Raw genomic sequence first — 23,470 nt, 5'->3', positions numbered from 1 at the left:
CGTCCTCGCACAGAATTTGTGCAGGAGATAGCCACCGGGTTGTGTTTATTTTCACACAATTGCAAACTATTATATAACTGTCACAACATTTGTAATAATTTAGCCTTCTAGCTATTCTGTCTCTTTTAAGAAAAATAACACGAGAGCGCAGTGATAACAAATGAGGAATTATGTTGTTATTGTTTTTAAATTGAGGATGCTCAATTTTAATTTGAATATGAGTTCCATGTCCTACAAGACGGAGGAGTAACGCCATCTGACATGAAACATGATCCACATGTTTAAATAACAGCATATAAATGTGTTATAAGTGTTATAATATATTAAGCATATATTAAGATGTTTATTCAATGGTTTAACTCTGAAATTGATTAATGAACTTGTTTTTCTTATTTCATTATTGATTAGGTGCCACGCCCCTCCCAGTCCAATCACATGCCTTGTACAGGTGCGCTCAGTACCAGGCTTGAGCACACTTGAAAGTACATGCTGTACTGGATAAACCATGTTTACAATGAGCACAATTTGTATTTATTTATTTACCCTTTATTTAACTAGGCAAGTCAGTTAAGAACTAATTCTCATTTACAATGACGCCTACCAAAAGGCAAAAGACCTCCTGCGGGAGGCACACATCACGACAAGAGAGACCTAAGGCAAACAACATAGCAAGGCAATGGGATGGCGAGAAAGAAAGAAATATGGCCAAATACACAAGATAAATGCAATAAGCACTATGATTTTATGAGAACGTGTTTTTAAACTTCCAATTTGAATATAAAATCTGTTTTATTGTGGGAATATACTGACATCCTCTAAAGTTCCACCTACGACCATTGTTATCTCTCCCTCATTTGCATATCAATGGAACCGCGCAAACTTCAATGTGTATTACTTATGTTATTGTATGTGTATGTTATTATTACATGACATAATTGACTTWAAAAGTTATTAATAAAGTGTGATATAATGGGTTAGTATGATCATCGTTAACGTTAAATGTTGAGTAACAGCGGAGAATTCTAATTTAGTCGCGGTCATTTTACCTGCTTAATCTGTCAGATGGACCAATCGGAGCAAACCACTCCCTCCCATCTCCTTTTATACATTGGAGGCTGTACAGACGGTTGTTATTTAATCACGTTTCTTTTAGAGCGGCATCATAGCGTCATTAGCCAGCTAAACAGATTTACAGTATTTGAAGAAAGGGAGGGTTATCTGACGGTTAATCTATAACAATTAAGCGTCATAAATTTGATTGTCATTAGTTTAACTCAAGTAATGAAAAATACACATATTTTTCCTAAACACTTGTTTTCGACAAAAAAMAAGTCATGGATATACGCAACGGGAGGAGGCGAAAGATAAGAACCCCAAGAAGTCTGAGGGCTTACAAAAGGCTGGTTGAAGCACAGAACGCTACCGCCAACATGACGAAACGAGAGGTGTGCAAAGTCCTGAGGTCGCTAGCGGTAGAGAACAACAACGTGGACATCGATGTCCCCATGGAGGAGCACTGTTTCTCTATGAACTTTAGTAAGAACGAGAACCTCGAGGAGCATGCTATGGTTATGGCACCACGCTACAGTCTGTTGCGAGAGGTCGGAAGGGGCAGCTATGGGGTAGTGTTCGAGGCAATTGCACGGAGGACAGGGGCAAGGGTAGCGGTTAAAAAACTCCAGTGTAACGCTCCTGAAAATGTGGAACTRGCTCTGTCAGAATTCTGGGCTTTGGCAAGCCTGGAGAAGAAGCACGAGAATGTGGTGCAGCTCGAGGAATGTGTGCTCCAAAGGAATGGAATGGCCCAGAAAATGAGTCATGGAAATAAGAGGTCAAAACAATACCTGCGGTTGGTGGAGACTTCACTAAAAGGTACCTATAGCTTTTTACCTCGATGAAATCCACTGCCTGATTGGTTCTTGTTGTCACTCTTTAGTAGCTACTATAACTACCTATATTGAAACGATAACATGGCTTGCTAAATTAGCTCGCTCTGATCAGTACAGAGCAGGCCAATCAAAAAAATAATAATATCCTTATTAACTTTGCTGCTAACTCAGTGTTTGACCCATTGTTTGCAAAAAGGAGGCACATTTTTCGAAGTTGCTGATCAGCACATACAAACGAGGTAGATAAGCGAAATAAACCTACACTTTTTTTTAACCAAATGTAGCATTGTGTAACATGTTATGTTAACGTTACCTGTTGTTTCTATTTGGTTACTTTGAATGGCAAACAGAATAGATGGGCAGTTATTAGATTAGTTTTAATAGTCACATGTACAGGGTTGCAGACGTAATTATAGGGTACAGTGACATTTTTGCACCCTGAGCTCTGGCAATGCAGGACAAAGTGAAAAAATAAATAAAATAAATAACAATGGAAATAATATATACATATGAACAGCTGTGGCAATGATAAATGTCAATTGGGGGTGGGGGCAGGGTAAATGTCTGGGGGGGGGGGGTATGTACCATCATAATGCTTTATTTTGCTTTATTTTCCAGGTTGATCAGTCTCATTCATTTGTTTTTAGGAACAAGATTTCGAAATGCCCATGTGCCACGTATAGGTTAACTGCCARAATGCGCTATAGGCACAGTGTGCTATTCCCAGCACTTGAGAACAGTGTTCTAGTTGGCCATCAGTAAACCCTTTCCTGGTTGGCTGCAAATTTGSATACATGACTGAATCAAGCAATCAACGTGTTTTACAATTGATGGTATTAACCCAAGCTATTGCCTCTTATTTATTATTATATTTTCTATTAGTATGAAATGTACGTCACGTGACCTTTTTTCCCTAGTCAAGCTTATTTGAGCTAAGTGTGAAATATGCCAAAATTAATTGGGATTAGATTGTTTTGTTTTGAGGCCCACAGATACTGCTGAATCTTGCTTTTAATCTCTAGYCTCACTGTTCAGAGCCGTTAGCCTCAGTACTGCCTTTGCTGGCCGTCCTTTGTATAATTAGTTATGTAAGTGTCATCATTTCAGGCCATTTATTTTTTCAACAAATTAAATATTAATCTTGACTTGACATAATTTTATCCAATATGCATCATTTAAAAAAAACAAAAGGAGCTTCTCTAGGCTATATAGTCAACATTTTGAATAACATTTAATCATCAATATTTGTCACTTTCTGCACAGCTTTGAAAGTATGGTGTTTTGAAGCCTAGAATGAATATACTGTATGGTGATCACCCTAAACTCAGCAAAACAAGAAGCGTCCTCTCACTGTCAACAGCATTTATTTTCAGCATACTTAACATGTGTAAATATTAGTATGAACATAATCAGAATCAACAACTGAGACACAAACTGAACAACTTCCACAGAAATGGAATAAGGTGTCCCTGAACAAAGGGGAGGTCAAAATCAAAAGTAACAGTCAGTATCTGGTGTGGCCACCAGCTGCATTAAGTACTGCAGTGCATCTCCTCCTCATGGACTGCACCAGATTTGCCAGTTCTTGCTGTGAGATGTTATCCCACTCTTCCACCAGGGCACCTGCGAGTTCCTGGACATTTCTGGGGGGAATGGCCCTAGCCCTCACCCTCCGATCCAACAGGTCCGAGACGTGCTCAATGGGATTGAGATCTGGGCTCTTTGCTGGCCATGGAAGAACACTGACATTTCTGTCTTGCAGGAAATCACGCACAGAACGAGCAGTGTGGCATTGTCATGCTGGAGGGTCATGTCAGGACAAGCCTGCAGGAAGGGGTACCACATGAGGGAGGAGGATGTCTTCCCTGTAATGCACAGCGTTGAGATTGCTTGCAATGACAACAAGCTCAGTCCGATGATGTTGTGACACACCGCCCCAGACCATGACGGACCATCCACCTCCAAATCGATCCTGCTCCAGAGTACAGGCCTCGGTGTAATGCTCATTCCTTCGACAATAAACGTGAATCCGACCATCTTCCCTGGTGAGACAAAACCACGACTCGTCAGTGAAGAGTACTTTTTGCCAGTCACATCTGGTCCAGCGACAGTGGGTTTATGCCCGTAGGCGACATTGTTGGCGGTAATGTCTGGTGAGGACCTGCCTTACAACATGCCTACAAGCCCTCAGTCCAGCCTCTCTCAGCCTATTGTGGACAGTGAGCACTGATGGAGGGATTGTGCGTTCCGGGTGTGTTCCTGGTGTATGTCGGGCAGTTGTTGCCATCCTGTACCTGTCCTGCAGGTGTGATGTTCGGATGTACCAATCYTGTGCAGGTGTTGTTACARGTGGTCTGCCACTGCGAMGACGATRYGCTGTCCGTCCTGTCTCCCTGTAGCTCTGTCTTAGGCGTCTCACAGTACGGACTTTGCAATTTGTTGCCCTGGCCACATCTGCATTCTTCATGCCTCCTTGCAGCATGCCCATGTTCACGCAGATGAGCAGCGACCCTGGGCATATTTTTTTTAGTGTTTTTCAGAGTCTGTAGAAAGGGCTCTTCAGTGTCCTAAGTTTTCATAACTGTGACCTTAATTGCCCACCGTCTGTAAGCAGTTAGTGTCTTAACGGCCGTTCCACAGGTGCATGTTCATTAATTGTTTATTGTTCATTGAACAAGCATGGGAAACAGTGTTTAAACCCTTTACAATGAAGATCTGAAATTAATTTGTAAAAATCCAAATATCTTTGAAAGACAGGGTCCTGAAAAAGGGACGTATCTTTTTTTGTTTTTCTGTGAAAGTTTGTTGGACAATAATGCTCAGTGAACACTTCAGGACTGTCTTAACTTGTCTAGGCCAGTGGTTCCCAAATTAGGTGTCGGCAGGGGGTCGCGCCCACCCAGTATTTTTTTTAAGTTACTCTTGAAAGTTGTAATAGTAGAATGCACAAGGTGCAATTAAGAAATTGGGTAGTGAATCATCAGTTCCTCTTGTCATGTTAGTCATTACATACCTTAGAGAGCTATTTATAACTAGATGTTATTTTTTTTTCTCGCTCAGATATCACATGAATACATATTAGACATTGCAAAATTTATAGAATTGCATAAAAAAATGCAAATGTTCTTTGCACCCCATGACAAAATGTGTAGAATTGCAGGAAATAAGCATTAAATCACTGCACCACCCAAACTTCTCTATCCTTGTCCTACTGTAGTCTTTGTTCAGTCCTAGGGGTGTGATGTTGATAAAGGCGGTGCAGTGATGAAAAACAATAGGATAAAAGTGGATATTGGACTACTTATTCCATTCCCCTTTAAATCCCAGTAGGGCTGTCCCTGACAAAGAACCCGATGGTCACTCTGACAGAGCAACCGTGTGGAGATGGGAGAACCTTCCAACAGTCTGCCAATCAGGCCTTTATGGTAGAGTGGCCAAACCGAAGCCACTCCTCAGTAAAAGGCATATGMCAGCGCTTGGAGTTTGCTAAAAGGCACCTAAAGGACTCTCAGACCATGAGAAACAAGATTCTCTGGTCTGAAGAAACCAAGATTGAACTCTTTGGCCTGAATGCCAAGCGTCATGTCTGGAGGAAACCTTGCACCATCTCTACGATGAAGCATGGTGGTGTCAGCATCATGCTGACTTTTACATCACAATAGTCCTAAAGAAAATAATGTACTTTTTACTCCATACATTTTCCCTGATACCCAGAAGTACTCGTTACATTTTGACAGGAAAATGGTCTAATTCACACACTTATCAAGAGGTCATCCCTACTGCCTCTGATCAGGCAGACTCACTAAACACAAATGCTTAGTTCTTAAGTTATGTCTGAGTGTTACTGTGCCCCTGGCTATCCGTCKAAAAAATAAAATAATGTGCTGTCTGGTTTGCTTAATAAGGAAGTTGAAATTATTTGTTCTTTTACCTTTTAATACTTAAGTACATTTTAGAAATTCCATTTACTTTTGATACTTAAGTATATTTTAAAATGAAATGCTTTTAGATTTTTACTGGATGGCTTTTACTTGTCATTTTCTATTAAGGTATCTTTACTTTTTCTGAAGTATGACAATTGAGTACTTTTTCCACTACTGGAAAAAAATCTATTTAAAACATTTTAGAATAAGGCTGTAATGTAACAAAAAGGGGTCTGAATACTACTGTCTTCTGCATTAAGCACTGCCAATAAAAATTAAGACGCACACATTACTGAAGAAGGAGCTAGAGATCAATATAGCCTAACCAGAAGAAYAAAAACCTGTTCCCGACCCTCCTGCTCCGGTTGCTCTCTGCTGCTGGCAGTACGCTCCTGAAGTTGCAGGTAATGGGCTACACCAGCGGCCGGCAACTTTTTCAATTTAGAGTGCCAAGTTATCCTACCATTTCTACTGATCTGTGTGCCAGTTAGGATTTTCGTATGCACATTTTTGTGGAACAGTTTAATTTCACTTACAATGTTCTTCATATCTCAAAATCAATGTCATGTGATTAATCAAAATTCAAAATGAAAATTATACAAATCTAAAAGCTATTTCTATTGCCATTGCCAATATGTAAAAATAGCCTACATAAAGCCAACAAATAAAAACATTGCAGCCTGCATGTGGAAAATATTCTATAAATCACATTGGCTATGCATGGCCTGTCTGCAAGGAACTTGAAACATTGTATGAACTATTGCATTAACTTGGTCCGACCCGAAGCTCGTGCTAGCGAACTTACAAGTTTGTATAAAATATTCTGCGGCGTTAGTTTCCCCTGCCATTGAGCTCCACAAAGACACAGCTGTAGGCTATTTTGCACAGGGGCTAAGAAGTAATCAGGTAGGCCTATTTTTATCACGATTCCACTGGATCAGAGCATGACATTTCCCCCCCCCCCTTTCATGCTGAGTGGTAATCGACACAGAGAAAGCTGGGAAGATTTTTCAAATAGGCTATATTGAAGAACTATTCACTCTCAATGGATGTAAAAACAGACTTTGTTTACTTGCTGTTTGAGGCGAAGAAACATTTTTCTTTAAGAAGCTCAACAGAGACGGTGAGTTACGATTTCTGATTTGTCTTATCAGATCCCCAAATGGGCACACTTATAGACCTACATTTGCCCGAAGGCCTGGTAGACTAGTCCTACTTCTATATGCGTAATCGGGTGAGTGTTCTTACTCAAGATTGACAGGAGCGCTCCAACAAAAGACAATGAATAAATTGACAACTAGTAAATGGAATGAAATAAACCAACTTGMTTTTTTCTCACAAGTGTAGCCTAGGTTGTGTGCTCTGCAAACGTGTCCAACTACTACGATGACAATGGTAAGACCGTCGTAGTAGTAGTAATAATAATAATGTTTTCAATATTATTAACAGAAATTACTAACCAAACAAACATTGTAGATGATAAATTCTGGGAACATTGTGGGGCACAGACAGATTAGGTGTGCTCTTCGGACACAGTCCCAGAGACCCTAGCCAAGATCTGTGCGTTGATGATTGCGCTGTTGCACACAGCCTGTGTTAATGTGTGTAGATAGCTTGCCACAGTTTATTTGAGAAACAAGTCCTGTTTGTTTTCATAGCCATCATTGCACATGATGTGGAAAGGGGGGGCAGTGTTTCCCCTATATTCTTTTAGCAGCAGCAGGCCGCCGTTGCTAAGTKATTGCCGACTGTCCAAAATATATACTTAAATTAAAATAAAAATTCAGTGCAAACTTAAACGACTAAAACCTGATATAAACTATGTAGAAAAGATAAAGGAGCTAGACAGAATCTAAAATTCAAAACATGTCATGGCATGGGGCCTCCGTTGATTTTATCATGTTTGAGGCACTCAGATGGCATGGCAAAATGCGTAGAATTGCAGGAAATTGGCTTTAAAACATCCAGATTTAGTCTACGGCCAAGATGACAGCCTTTAAGATTGGCGAGGTTCCATTGGTTTTGCCACTCTTAAATGCTGTTTTGTCTGTCTCTTTCCCTAGGTGAGCGAATTCTGGGCTACCCGGAGGAGCCGTGCTACCTATGGTTCATCATGGAGTTCTGCGAGGGCGGGGACCTGAACCAGTACATCCTTTCGCGACGGCCCGATCCACGCACCAACAAGAGCTTCATGCGCCAGCTGACCAGTGCCGTGGCCTTCCTGCACCAGAACAATATTGTGCACCGCGACCTCAAGCCCGACAACATCCTCATCTCCCAGAAGTCAGGGTTGCCTGTGCTCAAAGTGGCTGACTTCGGCCTCAGCAAGGTCTGCGCAGGCTTGGGCAAAGACGGCAATGAGCACCCCAAAGCTGGAGGCGACGGAAACAACGTGAATAAGTTCTGGTTGTCGTCAACATGTGGCTCAGACTTTTTCATGGCGCCCGAGGTGTGGGAGGGCCACTACACAGCCAAGGCGGACATCTTTGCCCTGGGCATCATCATCTGGGCCATGCTGGAGCGGATCACCTTCATCGACGRCGAGTCCAAGCGTGAGCTGCTGGGCACCTACGTGCGTCGGGGCACTGAGATTGTGCCAGTGGGTGAGGCGCTCCTGGGGAACCCCAAGATGGTGCTCCACATCCCGCAGAAGACACGCAGCACCATGTCTGAGGGGGTGAAAAAGCTTCTGCAGGACATGCTTGCGGTCAACCCCCTGGACCGGCCCGACGCCTTCCAACTGGAGGTGCTGGTGAACCTAGTCACGTGTGCTGTGTGACACCGCTCCCCTCCCATTCCCTTTTCCAAACCATGGCCAGTAAGAGAAGGGTCTGCTTTTTTACCAGGTAGGTTTTCCTCCTCACATGGACACCACACGTGGGATTTCAATCACTTTCTGACTGATCCCCATTTGATTTGAACAAGACCTTTCATACATGTTTGCTAGGGCTGTGACGATACCAGTATCCCGTTTTTCCCATGGCAAATATGAAACCACCACGGAGACCCAAGTCTTTGGACTTTAAAAAAAACCTMCTGCATGTAAAACGTGTGCTATATCCTGGAAAATGAATGCATTAATCAAATTGTARTGGTCACATGCAGATGTCAATGCGAGTGTAGCGATGTGCTTGTAGTTCCGACAGTGCAGTAATATCTAACAAGTAATCTAACACGTCCCCAACAACTACCTAATACACACACATCTAAAGGGATAGAATAAGAATATGTACATATAAATATATGGATGAGCGATGGCTGAGCGGCATAGGCAAGATGCAATAGATGGTATAAGGTACAGTATATACAGTTGAAGTCGGAAGTTTACATACACCTTAGCCAAATACATTTAAACTCAGTTTTTCACAATTCCTGACATTTAATCCTAGTAAAAATTCCCTCTCTTAGGTCAGTTAGGATCACCACTTTATTTTAAGAATGTGAAATGTCAGAATAATAGAGAATGATTTCAGCTTTTATTTCTTTCATCACATTCCCAGTGGGTCATAAGTTTACATACACTCAATTAGTATTTGGTAGCAATGCCTTTAAATTGTTTAACTTGGATCAAATGTTTTGGGTAGCCTTCCACAAGCTTTCCACAATAGGTTGGGTGAATTTTGTCCAATTCCTCCTGACAGGGCTGGTGCAACTGAGTCGGGTTTGTAGGCCTCCTTGCTCACACACACTTTTTCACTTCTGCCCACAAATTTTCTATAGGTTTGAGGTCAGGGCTTTGTGATGGCCACTCCAATATCTTGACATTGTTGTCCTTAAGCCATTTTGCCACAACTTTGGAAGTATGCTTGGGGTCATTGTTCATTTGGAAGACCCATTTGCGACCAAGCTTTAACTTCCTGACTGATGTCTTGATGTTGCTTCAATATATCTACCTAATTTTCATGCCTCATGATGCCATCTATTTTGTGAAGTGCACCAGTCCCTCCTGCAGCAAAGCACCCCCTCAACATGATGCTGCCACCCCCGTGCTTCACGGTTGGGATGGTGTTCCTCGGCTTGCAAGCCCCCCCCCACCAAAGTACGTTCATCTCTAGGATACAGAATGCGTCTCCTTCCTGAGCGGTATGACGGCTGCGTGGTCCCATGGTGTTTATACTTGTGTACTATTGTTTGTACAGATGAACGTGGTACCTTCAGGCGTTTGGAAATTTCTCCCAAGGATGAACCAGACTTGTGGAAGTCTACAATTTTTTTCTGAGGTCTTGGCTGATTTCTTTTTGATTTTCAAAAAGCAAAAAGTCACTGAGTTTGAAGGTAGGCCTTGAAATACATCCACAGGTACACCTCCAATAGGCTAATTTACATAATTTGAGTCAGAATCTTCTAAACCCATGACATAATTTCCCAAGCTGTTTAACCTGTCTAGGACTGGTGTTCCCAACAGCCAATGAAATTGCAGGGCGCTAAATTCAATCAACAGAAATCTCATAATTCAATTTTCTCAAACATACAAGTATTAGACACCATTTTAAAGATAATATTCTCGTTAATCCAACCACAGTGTCCGATTTTCAAACAAGCTTTTAGGCGAAAGCAAAACATATAATTATGTTAGGTCAGCAACTAGTCACAGAAAGCATACAGCGATTTTCCAACCAAAGAGAGGAGTCACAAAAAGCAGAAATATTGATAAAATTAATCTCAAACCTTTGATATTCTTCATCAGATGACACTCCCGGGACAACATGTTACACAATACATGTATGTTTTGTTCGATCAAGTTCATATTTATATCCAAAAACCTCAGTTTACATTTGGCTTTGCCTCCAAAACATCCCGTGAATTTGCACAGAGCCACATCAAATCACAGAAATACTCATAATAAACATTGATAAAAGATACAAGTGTTATTCACAGATTTAAAGATATACTGCTCCTTAGTGCAACCGCTGTGTCAGTATTCAAAAAACTTTACGGAAAAAGCAAACCATGCAATAATCTGAGTACGGCGCTCAGACAACAAATCAACCCAAAGAGATATCCGCCATGTTGGAGTCAACATAAGTCAGAAATAGCATTATAAATATTCACTTACCTTTGATCTTCGTCAGAATGCACTCCCAGGAATCCCAGTTCCACAATAAATATTTGATTTGTTCCATGAAGTCCATCATTTATGTCCAATTTACTCCTTTTGGTTCGCTCGTTCAGTACACAATCTAAACTCACGAAGCGCGGGCAGGTCCAGGCAAAAGTTCAGACCAAAAGTCATATTACAGTCCGTAGAAACATGTCAAAGGAAGTATAGAATCAATCTTTAGGATGTTTTTAACATAAATCTTCAATAATGTTCCAACTGGAGAATTCCTTTTGTCTTCAGAAAAGCAATGGAACAGAGCTCGCTCTCACGTGAACAAGCATCGCGAGCTCCTGGCATTCTGCCAGAGCCCTGACTCATTCCCKTATCATTTGGCCCCACTTCACAGTAGAAGCATCAAACACGTTTCTAAAGACTGTTGACATCTAGTGGAAGCCTTAGGAAGTGCAAAATGACCCAATAGACACTGTATTCGATAGGCCAAGAGTTGAAAACCTACAAACCTCAGATTTCCCACTTCCTGGTTGGATTTTTCTCAGGTTTTTGCCTGCCATATGAGTTCTGTTATACTCACAGACATCATTCAAACAGTTTTAGAAACTTCAGTGGTTTCTATCCAAATCTACTAATAATATTAGCAACTGGGGCTGAGTAGCACGCAGTTTACTCTGGGCACGCTTTTCATCCAAACGTGAAAATGCTGCCCCCTATCCATAATAAGTTAAAGGCACAGTCAACTTAGTGTATGTAAACTTCTGACCCACTGGAATTGTGATACAGTGAAATAATCTGTCTGTAAACAGTTGTTGGAAAAATCACGTGTCATGCACAAAGTAGATGTCCTAACCGACTTGCCAAAACTATAGTTTGTTAACAAGTAATTTGTGGAGTGGTTGTAAAACAAGTTTTAATGACCCCAACCCCTAAGTGTATGGAAACTTCCGACTTCAACTGTACGTATGAGATGAGTAATGTAAGATATGTAAACATTATTAAAGTGGTTAGTTCAAAGTGACTAGTGAGTCTCTATGTAGGCAGCAGCTTCTCTGAGTTAGTGATTGCTGTTTAGCAGTCTGATGGCCTTGAGATTGAAAAACAGATTATATCTCTCTGTCCCAGCTTTGCTACGCCTTCTGGATATTAGTGGGGTGAACAGCCGGTGGCTCTGGTGGTTGTTGTTCTTGATGATCTTTTTGGCCTTCCTGTGACAATCGGGTGCTGTAGGTGTTCTGTAGGGCAGGTAGTTTGTCCCAGGTGATGCGTTGTGCAGACCGCACAACCCTCTGGAGAGCCTTTTGGTTGAGGGCGGTGCAGTTGCTGTACTAGACGGTGATACAGCCCGACAGGATGCTCTCAATTGTGCATCTGTAAAAGTTTGTCAGGGTTTTAGGTGACAAGCCCATTTTCTTCGGCCTCCTGAGATTGAAGAGGTGCTGTTGGGTCTTCACCACACTGTCTTTGTGGGTGGACCATTTCAGTTTGTCTGTGACGTGTATGCCGAGGAACTTAAATCCGCTACCTCCACTACTGTCCCTTCGATGTGTATAGGGGGGTGCTCCCTCTGCTGTTTCCTGAAGTCCACGATCATCTCCTTTGTTTTGTTGACGTTGAGTGTGAGGTTGTTTTCCTGACACCACGGCTCCTCCCTGTAGGCTGTCTCGTCGTTGTTGGTAACCAAACCCACTAATGTTGTGTCGTCTGCCAACTTGATGATTGAGTTGGAGGCGTGCTTGGCCACGCAGTCATGGGTGAACAGGGAGTACAAGAGGTGGCTGAGCACGTACCCTTTTGGGGCCCCAGTTTTGAGGTATTCTTTCCTACCTTCACCACCTGGGGTCGGCCCTTCAGAAAGTCCAGGACTCAATTGCACAGGGTGGGGTTGAGACCCAGGGCCTCCAGCTTTTAATGATGAGCTTGGAGGGTACTATGGTGTTAAATTCTGAGCTGTAGTCAATGAACAGCATTTTTACATAGGTATTCCTCTTGTCCAGATAGGACAGGGCAGGGTGCAGTGTGATGGTGATTGCATCATCTGTGGACCTGTTGGGGCGGTATGCAAACTGAAGTGGGTCTAGGGTGGCAGGTATGGTGGAGGTGATATGATCCTTGACTAGTCTCTCAAAGCACTTTATGATGACAGAAGTAAGTGCTACGGGGCATTAGTTATTGAGTTCAGTTACCTTTGTCTTCTTGGGTACAGGAACAATGGTGGCCGTCTTGAAGCATGTGGGGACAGCAGACTGGGATAGGGAGCGATTTGAATATGTCTGTAAACACACCAGCCAGCTGGTCTGCGCATGCTCTGAGGACGCGGTTAGGGATGCCATCTGAGCCAGCAGCCTTGTGAGGGTCAACACGTTTAGATGTCTTACTCACATCGGCCACGGAGAAGGAGAGGGGGGGGGCCCGCAGTCCTTAGTAGCGGTCCGCGTCGGTGGCACTGTATTATCCTCAAAGCGGACAAAGGTGTTTAGTTTGTCTGGAGGCAATACGTCAGTGTCCGTGACGTGGCTGGTTTTCTTTTTGTAGTCCGTAATTGCCTGTGGACCCAGCCACATGTTTCGTGTCTGAGCCGTTGAATTGCAACTCCACTTTGTCCCTATGCCGACATTTCGCTTGTCTAATTGCCTTGCGGAGGGAATAACTACATTGTTTATATTCGGCCATATTCCCAATCCTCTTTCCATGGTTAAATGCGGTGGTTCGCACTTTCATTTTTGTGCGAATGCCGCCATCTGTGGTTTTTGGTCTGGGTAGGTTTTATTAGTCACAGTGGGTACAACATCTTCAATGCACTTCCTTATAAACTCACTCATTGAGTCAGCATACATCGATTCTCTGAAGCTGCCTGGAACATTTCCCAGTCCGTTTGATCCCKAAAAATCTTGAAGCGAGGATTCCGATTGGTCAGACCAGCGTTGAATGGTTATAGTCATGGATACATCCTGTTTGAGTTCTGTCTATAGGACGGTAGGAGCGAGATGGAGTAGTGGTCGGATTTGCCGATGGGAGGGCGAGGGACGGCCGTGTATCCCTCGCGGAAGTTAGAGTAACAGTGGTCCAGTCTATTGCACGTGCTGCAATCAATATGCTGATAGAATTTAGGTAGCCTTGTTCTCAAATTTGCTTTGTTAAAATCTCCAGCTACAATAAATGCTGCCTCAGGATATATGGTTTCCAGTTTACATAGAGTCCAGTGAAGTTCCTTGAGGGCCGTCATGTTATCTTCTTGAGGGGGTATATACACGGCTGTGACGATAACTGAAGAGAATTCTCTTGGGAGATAATATGGTCGGCATTTGATTAAGTAATTCTAGGTCAGGTGAACAGGTGGACTTGAGTTCCTGTATGTTGTTATGGTTACACCATGAGTCGTTAATCATGAAGTATACACCCCCATAAATGTGACTCTGGATGTTTTCCTGAAGAAGTTAAATTCACTCCGTGTTTTGTTTCCCTGCCATGATACTAACGAGTATCGCGATACTGGTCTCATCCTGGTCCTAATGTTTGCCCAAGTAACGTTTTGGACCTGAATGCCAAAACATAGAGGTGCTTGAAGTTGACCCATTTTCCATACCACACGCTACCATGACACATCCATGTCTTCATCACTGAAATGGACAAACAGAATTGTATATACTTTGAAAGCTTACAAACAGGGTTGTCAAACTATTCTATGATTTCTAGAAATAAAGTAAGTTTAACTAATCTGAAGTGTTTGTTGTGCCCGTCATCGGTTGAGACACACTATACTCTTGAATTCAGAGTGGGTGTCCTTCTGATCATAGAATTTATAGGATGGACATATCCCTTCAGACCCTTGCAATTTAGCTGGTACACATCAGATTATTGTTCTTCAATAAAACAGTTTGACAACCCTGTTTGTAAACTTTCAAATTTATATCAAACTCAACCGTTTATCTATTTCAGTGATGAAGACATGAATGTCTCATGGTAGGGTAGGGTATGCAAAATGGGTGAAGTTTGAGAACTTCAATCTCCTGAATGTTTTGGCGTTCAAGTCTAAAAAGTCACTTTCTGAGAACTTCTACCATGGGCAAACATGAGCTATTCTCCTCACTGCCAGATTGACTTTAATCTGAGGTAAACTGTTTTTGACTCGGTAGAGGCTTTGGCCTCCCTTCTCTGTTCAGTCAGTCAGCAACACAGGAGAGGGACTAGTAGGCTGGTAATGCCTTGATGCGCTGTCTGCTGTTTTCAAATACAAACGTGCTGTGTGCAGAGTCCAGACAGGTAACTCTGCATGCTGGAGACCCCTAGCTCAGTCTCTTACCACTTGTTGTTTGTCTGCTTATTCAGCCAACCCCTCACCCCCTTTCTCTCTCTTGCTCTCTGGCTTTAATCAAAACCATGCTACTTGCCCAAGGGCCAAAATGTACCCTGTATAGTTGCCAGTACCAGTTCAAACTCCACCCCTCCCCCCTCTCTCTCTGGCCCACTTTTCATTCTTTCATAACACTGTCCTACAGATCATCGCCTCAGGGGCTTTTAGTTTAGCACTTTGTATGCCTGTAGATGAGGAGATCAGCTGGGCTCGTCACCTTTCCCAAGGCAAACACAGCCCAGCCAAACCCAGCCCTTCCTCCTCCTCTGTGAGAGTTGGTATCAGTTATCTGTAAACAAGCCCTATTATTCCTGGGCTAAGTTGAGTGACAGACGCCCTTTGCCTTACCTGTCAGGTACACTCGCATCACACCCCACCCATGTTCACTTTTTCAACACCACGGGTTGGCCTGAACTCATTGCTCTGCAGACTATACCTTGTGTTCCTTCCTTAATTAATCCTGTTTTTTTTTATCATGAAATATGGGAATTTCCTGGTAGGCTGATTAATTCCTCGTAGGGCATTGTGCCATGTCAGTCTTTGGGCCGGGGTTGTCCTCACCTTGTTTTTCTAAGAGACTATTCAGACTTGTTATCTCTCAGTGGATGACTCCCAGTGGCTGTGTGGTTGGGCGTAAGGCACCAGTGTTCAAATAGTAGCCTTTTTGTTTTCTTTAAAATACTTGATCTACGCACGCTCAAACTGCCGTTTACTCCTGAGGTGCWGTTACATCCTCTGTAACCACTGCTTATTATTTGACCCCGCTGGCCATCTATGATGATCTATGATGATCTGGCCTTAATGCCCATGTACTCTTATCTCCATCCGGCACAGCCAGAAGAGGACTGGCCACCCCTCAGAGCCTGGCTCTTCTCTAGATTTATTCCTAGGTTCCTGCCTTTTGAAAATAGTTTTTCCTAGCCACCGTGCTTTTACATCTGCACCGTCCAATCTGTCGCTCTGAACATGGGGGGTTAATGAAGGGTTACGGGGGGGGGTAATCCTGTGTTCAATACTAATCCTTTCACTGCTCTTAAATTAGTGCAAGAGGATTATGCAGAACTGAAGGTGAGGTCATCATCTCAGTCCAGTACCAACTCCACCAACCACTGCTGTGGGCATCCTCCATCCTCCACCACACACTACACTCAGAGCAGTCCATGGTTAGTGTTAGCMTCCCCCACCCTCCCACCTCTGGATAGCTGCACAGACTTCAGCTGCCAGTCCATGCAGGGTTCAGGAGCCCTCCACTTTTCCGCTCCCCCACCCCTCTCCCACTGGTAGACAATGAGGCTGCTGCTCTTTCTCGGTGAGGGCTTACTGAGGCTCACGCTTGGAACATCTTGTCCTCTGCTTCTCCACCTGCCTGCCAGCCTGTGTGTGTGTCTGCCTCTGTACCCAGATAAACCAGGCCAATGAGCATTACCTTTGAAATAATGTTTTGACAATGTGAATACTGTAGTAGGATTTTTGTATGAACTGGGGGATTTGGAGTGCACTGCACATGGTGCGAAGTAACATGTCACGTAAAAGGCTTGTCTAATGAATGTTTAAGTCCGTGACATCAGCAAGGAGCACTGACTGTAGTGCTTTACATAAGTCTTTTTATGTACGGTGTTTGGGTCCCATACAGAGTCTAGTTCAAAACTGGCCCAGGGCACACGGTACACTTTAGGCGAGCAGAAGCTCGTGTTGAAACTTGAACTCGCTCACACTCTCTTTACTATGGTCTCTATGGAAATAGTGTTTACGAAGTGGTTTGGCTGTATGGTACAGTTCTGTGGGCGTGTCTTACTGTATGTATAGAGGCTTGTTATCAGGGAAACTGGTCGGGGAGTGGGAGGGTGGGGATGACTGAAGTCAGCGAAAGCTAAACATAATATTAGAGTTGACTGAGAAATGCCAGCAGGAGGGCACTTGTTTTATTTCGGGTGAGAAAAGGGCGGGTGTAGAAGAATGAGAGCATTTTGGATTAGTAATGTAACGGGGTGTGTAACTGAGTAATAGGGATTGTAAAAAATTATAAAAGACCCTTGTAATGAAAGGGCTTTCAAAGAAGCGTGCCTGGAACGTGGGTTAACAACCCAAAGGTACATTTGTTGTGAGCTTCACACGTCGTATGGAAAGTCAGGTTTCCATGAAAGCTGATAGTCGAATCACCTGGTTGTGCAAGTAATACTAGGAAGTACGTTTTTTTTAATATATATATATATATATATATATATATATATATATATATATATATATATATTTTCTGTGCACATCCACACCTCGGCATTGTTCTTTGGCTATACCCTACCCCCCCCCCCACCCCCTCTGCTGTGTCACTGTCATAACTGGAGGGCCTTTGCCTTTCTGCTCCTCTGCCCCCAGTCAAACAGCACGGTTGGCTGGTGATGTAATTGAATCTAATGGATCTGCTTTTGTACGCACCCCTCAGGGTCTAGTCTCACCCTGCCTTAGACTCTGCCTATATCACTGTCTGGTCGCCAGTGCTATGGCAGTGCTAGAGTTCTGCGTAGGCATAGAGTAAGTGATTCTCAGTGCTCTTTGGTGCCATGTTTGTTTTAAATCACTTTATTTTGTCACACTTATTTCTGAAGCTCTGCCTTTCAGCATTGTTCTTCTGATTATGGTTGGAGCCTTTTAAACTCTTAATTGATGGATGAGAGATGCATGATCAGGTAATGTTGTCACGCTCGCTCTCAAGGATGTTTTCCACTACGAACATTCTAGATAAGCGTCACTGCGGTAGCTTCACTGAGAGTCTCCAAAGCTCCACACACTTTGCCAACCCCAACCAAAGCCATAAACCACCACCACTTTCCCACGAATCCTCAACTCGCGCTAATATTTAATCACTTGAGATGGGTGAATTACTTGAGGTGAATTCCTCTCAAACCTGAAGACAAACACACAGGCACAGCTAACCTCAGTGTCAGTTTGGGCGTTGCATAAGTTTGTCCGTTTCTCTGTTGCGCTTTCTGTTCCTTAAGCTCTATTTAATGGTTTTCTATGGTGCGGTTGTGGTTTGTACAGAGCTAGTTATAACCGGTTTTGTTGAGGACCAGACTCCTCTGCTGGTTTTAATTGCTATGCTGAACGAGGCCTGCCTGCCTTTCTCTGGAGAGGGTAAAGGCATCTGCATGCTTCCCAGCCGAAACAGTTCGAAAGAGTTTGTGCATATATTATGACATTTTGTGACGTTTTTGTTCGTTTTGGACTTCAGTAAAGGTTTTTTGGGGGTTGATTGGGGGCACATTTCTTCTTGACGCTAACCGAAGTCTACGCCCCTTCGTCAGTGGTTGGTCAACAGTAGGGATTCTTCAGTGAAGTCACGCCTTGTTGTCATATAACTACTGTACTTGTCTGGCAGTGGTGGGTCGACTGAGGCTTTTCAGCCTTTTCAAATGCAGGAGCATGAATAATTCCAGTTAGTTGAGTATCTAAAGAGAAGCTTAAATGAGACGGGAACTTACTGGTTTATTAGAAAGTCACTACTTTGAATTCCCATGTAATTCTATGGTGTAAAATCTAGCGGTCGACCTGTTGCTTACAGCCCCGTTACTCGGCAGTGTAATCGAGGCATCAATATCCACATAAACCCACGTTGGCATCTGCATTCTTAGGCCTACTTGCATAAATCATCTCAATCTTTAATATAGTACAAGTGAAGTGCTTTCTGTGTAAAAGCTACACGAATTGTTCAGTGCTACCAAACCACATTTACCACCGTTTTTCAACTCTATTGACACCCAGCCAGCGAGGGTCATGGATTGGTTTGTTACACAACCACTCGTAAAAATATGAATGTTATTTTCCTAAACTCGAATGGTAATGAGTTGCATGTATCCTGGACTTAGAGGAAGCCCTCCTCCCCCACGTTTCCACTGCAGATGCCAGTCTCTACTGGTTTTAACAAGGTAGCCCTTTTGGGGGAGCATGTTACGCAACACGTAGTGGGATGTTTGAAGAATTACAATGTGGCTCAGTTTCACCCTGCAGCCCCTCTTGTTCATGTGATGTTTGCCTTGGTTCCTGCTGCAGGCACGGACACTAGCAAACTGTGCACCCCTTTTTCCAGACCAACAACAATCAAACCAACAAAAAAAGGGGGGGGGGGGGGGGGTCAATTGGGTGCCTACAATGGCAAAAGGTTGCAAGAGTCTTCGTAGTTAGGCAATCTTAATGTTTGAGTCACGGTATGGGAAGCATGCTAGCGGCATGGGGGAGGTTGTTTCAGCAGTCTTTAAATGGCCCTGTGCTCAGAGTAGGTCTCTCCCACCCGGAGTCTGGACAGGACCTTTTAGCTGGCTCGTGTTCATTAGGCACTAAACGGGAAGAAAACTCACTGGAACTGGTTGAACTTGTTCAATAAGAAAAACACTTTCTGTTTTTTGTTGAAAAACATTTGAAAGCATTTTCTGTTGCTTGCCCTAAGGACCGTGACCCTGGTTCATGGCAGCGTGCATCCTCCTCCTCAGCAAGCCTGCACATGACTTAGAATGGGAGGTGAAGTCGGACACCACCGCCGAGCTTAAGAGCAATCAATAATGGCTGGCATTTAGCCTGTCCTTGTCAGCTGCTGTAGGGCCCTTACAGCAGCTGAGAGCAGGGTTAACGAAGGAAAGGGGCCCTTTTGCTTGAGGAACCTCAGGTGCTGCAGTGTTTGCTGCATAAGAGGGGCCATTTAATGGGGTTGTGTAGACTGCCCCAGTGGAGACCACCATAAAGAATTTATTGTAGTGAACCCGAGGGTATTTATACCATGAAACAATCCGTGACCTCAGACGTGCCATTCGGGGTCGCATAATGAATCCCACCAATCATGCACATCTGAATGGTTTTGCGTATTGGCACAATTCTATAGGCTTCATTTTGTATGCACAGATATTGTTTGCTGGTTCAGTAACATGCACTGGAGTTCCACAGTACACTACTAGCACTGCCTAAAGAAAAATGATACTCATAACCTGTAAGCCTCTATTTCATATTGGCTGACATTCAACCATCTTATTTTCTCCCCTCTTTCCAGATGTTTACTAACTCAATGTGGGATCCCGAGTCTGTACAGAGGTGGAAGAAGGGACTCTGATCATCTCTGAACTGTAAAACCTCTGTGATTGAGGCCAGCACTTCAAWAATCAGGACACCATCACAGGAAAAGCTATGCAATCAAGTCGTATGGAAAGTCAGGTTCTCTCCCCGTCATCTTCTGTTTTAAATTTGGAATGTTGTCACCAAAAAGCCAAAAGACATTCACCAATGTATGATGGTCAGCTATGCCAGACCAGTGCTTCCTTGCACACCTGCTTTGAAATGGCCCAAAGGAGTAATCGTGATTAAGTTATGTTTATATATTTTTTTCTTTGGTTCGGTTATGGACGGGTTCTTCCTTCTCCTCCAATGTTGACATGTGTTGTTGGATGGGGCCACAGGCTAGTATGAATGGATCCTTGTCACGTATGGACTGGAGAGGCTAACATGTTGCATTGTGGAATTCTGGCCAAGAGTTTTCAAAAAGTATTCCTAAAATGACCGATATGTAGAAGGGACTTAATTTGTATCGTGGAATTAGTACTGGGATGGACATGAACCTTCTTATGATGGGATAAATGTCAGACATTTTGGTCAGGGAGTTGGTCAGCCATGGATTACCAGTACTATGATAAGATATTATGAAAATAGAATTTAACTGCACGCTGACAAACATACAGTGCAGATACGTTATTGTATCTGCACTCTCTGTTTATTAGCTAGCCAGCCAGATTTAGGCCACTTTTTAAAAACATTTATGGAATAATTTTAACTGACAATAGTCGAGTCTATTCACGTAATAATAAGGAATTACCCCTCGACCACGCCCCATGAACAGCAAACATTCTTCTTCCCCCCCCCCCCCAGTGTAAAGGAGCAAACGTTGTTTTTCCCCCTATGGCCGAAAAGCTGCTGTGGTGTTCAATGTACATGTAACCAGATCTGAAATCCCGACCTAAACGGTTGGTAACGGTAATGCTACGGTTGGTAACGGTAATGCTACGGTTGGTAATAGAGCCCTGAGGCTTCAGGCTATTCGGCGTGGGAAATGTGGGGACCCAGTGTCCAGGTAGGCTACACGTATCTGTGTGTACAAAACATTTCATCACAGCTAAGACATTTAACTTGTTCAGTATAGTCTGTTTGTAACACCACTCACTACTTGTAGCTGTATAGTCTGTTTGTTTGTGTTGGTCTTGGCTAGCTTAATGTTCCAGTCGGTAGCTACCTTGCACTCTATTTATGTAACCTTTATTTTATCAGGGAGTCGTACTGAGACTAAGGTCTCTTTACAGATGAGCCCTGAATTACATAAATTACAGAAAATACACATCAAAATGCGAGCAGAAAGACAGTCGTTAAAAAACCAACACATTCATCAGTAATGAGTTGTACCCGTGGTTTACGGTCTGATATATAACGGCTGTCAGCCAATCAGCATTCGGGGCTCGAACTACCCAGTTTATACATGCCAACATTCCATTCATACAATGCAGTCAATCCACAGCCATACACTGGCTGACATTGATGATAGGACTCAGACAAGTTGTAAATGCAACAGGTAATGACTGATATCGTATCATATAATGGCACTCCCAACTTTCCAAGAGAACTGTAATGGTCTGTTTTAAAGGCTATTTATACAGAAAATTGCTATTAAACCTAAATAAATGGCATTTATAATTATGAKTATTTTACGTTGACAAGTCTATTACACAATTTCTGATATGCAGAAAGATAAAAGGCATTTGATAAGTAAAAGCAGGGTTATTCCTCTACTGCCATTKATTCCAATGAGACTGGTTTGGCCAATATGGTTGCTATTTTCACCCCATTCTGGAACTTTGAGAGTTTATGACATAGCCCCGCTAGTAATTTAATAGCATCTCTATGACTTGTATACTGTGAATGGGAATTAAATTCAATACKACTTTATTATACAGACAATTAACAACAGTGGGTTTAGTCCCTTTTTGTTGGTTAAGCAGTTCCCCGTCCTCAACGTGGACTCACGGACCTAAGTATGAACCAAGCTGCATCATCAACACCCTTGTTTTCCTCCCTCTACACTCTTGTGCCTTACTTTACCTTCATCAAATGGAGAGCTAACTCATTTGATTCACCCCCCAAAAATATTTTAATGCAGTATATAAAAAATATTTTGATGCAGTATATAATTTGTCCCTGGTAGCAGGCCTATATCAGTTCATAATATGTTGTGCATTTGAAGACAGAACTGTTTGTCTCTCTATGAGATTATAAAATGGTTTTAGGGGCATTGCTTTAACCAAATTGTCCCAAGAGTTTTGGACACTGGTGTCACAATGTAATATTGGGCTAAATCTAAATTGATTATATCATGTATCCAAAAAAGGAGGCATGATATGGAATGATGTTAATTTAAGACCAAAAAATGATATTAACTCCCAACCTTTGACTGAGTAGCTAGTAATTACTATGAAAAGTCTTAGACGTGTATATTGTATGTCACTTACCATTATGTTTTCTGAACTTGCACAGGCATATTTTCTACAGGAATTTATTAAAAAATAGTGAGCATTTTATGGTTTCAATGTGAGATGTGCATGAAGATTCATGACCCTAACCAAGTGAATTGTATTCTGGCGACTCAGACTCACTTTGCAGTCTAATGCCATGTAAGGGAAAAATGGGAACCTTTTAGAGTGCTTCAAAAAACTGTTTTTAATTTTTTTTTTTACATTTTTGACTGGATAGTGTTACAATAAAGTTTGCCTTTAACATTGTGTAAATAATGCTATGGAATGGGATCGAAAGGACAGTTGGAATCAATATCATCTGATCTTTGAGTGGTTCTTGAATATCTGTTGTGGAGGTACTTCCATTTAGGAAGTCTGTATGGMATTGGGAATAGTTCCCCAAGTAACACCAAGACGAGGTTAGAAACATCTTTCCAAAATGGGTCCACTTTAYTCCACAACATCTGCCTAGCTGAAGTCTCTTCTCCGTTTCCAAACTGGCATAATGTCATGTTCAGTACACAGTAATGCTCTGTATAACATGTTGAGCCATCAGTTGGTTTCCTGTCTCTGTTCTGTAACTTTAGTGAATAGTGCATGGTGCCATGTTCCTTGCTTACCATTTGAGCCCGTTTTAGTCGTTTCACTTCACACGGTAAACGAGGGGTGTGTGTGTGGAATTCGCAGTCGAGTGGACAGGTATTATACACCCCAGA

At 42.7% G+C, this 23,470-nt stretch overlaps 1 protein-coding gene across 1 annotated transcript; it reads left to right on the top strand.

The window, feature by feature from the left end:
- Positions 1-1,138: 1,138 nt before the first annotated feature.
- Positions 1,139-20,373, top strand: LOC111977119 (serine/threonine-protein kinase 35-like). The gene is made up of 3 exons (XM_024006430.2): positions 1,139-1,872; positions 7,876-8,658; positions 20,255-20,373. The coding sequence occupies exons 1-2, from the start codon at positions 1,335-1,337 to the stop codon at positions 8,589-8,591; spliced, it is 1,254 nt and encodes a 417-aa protein (XP_023862198.1). The 5' UTR covers positions 1,139-1,334; the 3' UTR covers positions 8,592-8,658; positions 20,255-20,373.
- The last annotated feature ends 3,097 nt before the right edge of the window (positions 20,374-23,470 follow it).

Source organism: Salvelinus sp. IW2-2015, linkage group LG17 (assembly GCF_002910315.2).
Source record: "Salvelinus sp. IW2-2015 linkage group LG17, ASM291031v2, whole genome shotgun sequence".
NCBI classification, from domain to species: domain Eukaryota; kingdom Metazoa; phylum Chordata; class Actinopteri; order Salmoniformes; family Salmonidae; genus Salvelinus; species Salvelinus sp. IW2-2015.
The sequence above is the reverse complement of the archived record's forward strand: the minus strand, read 5'-3'. Positions and strand labels throughout refer to the sequence as shown.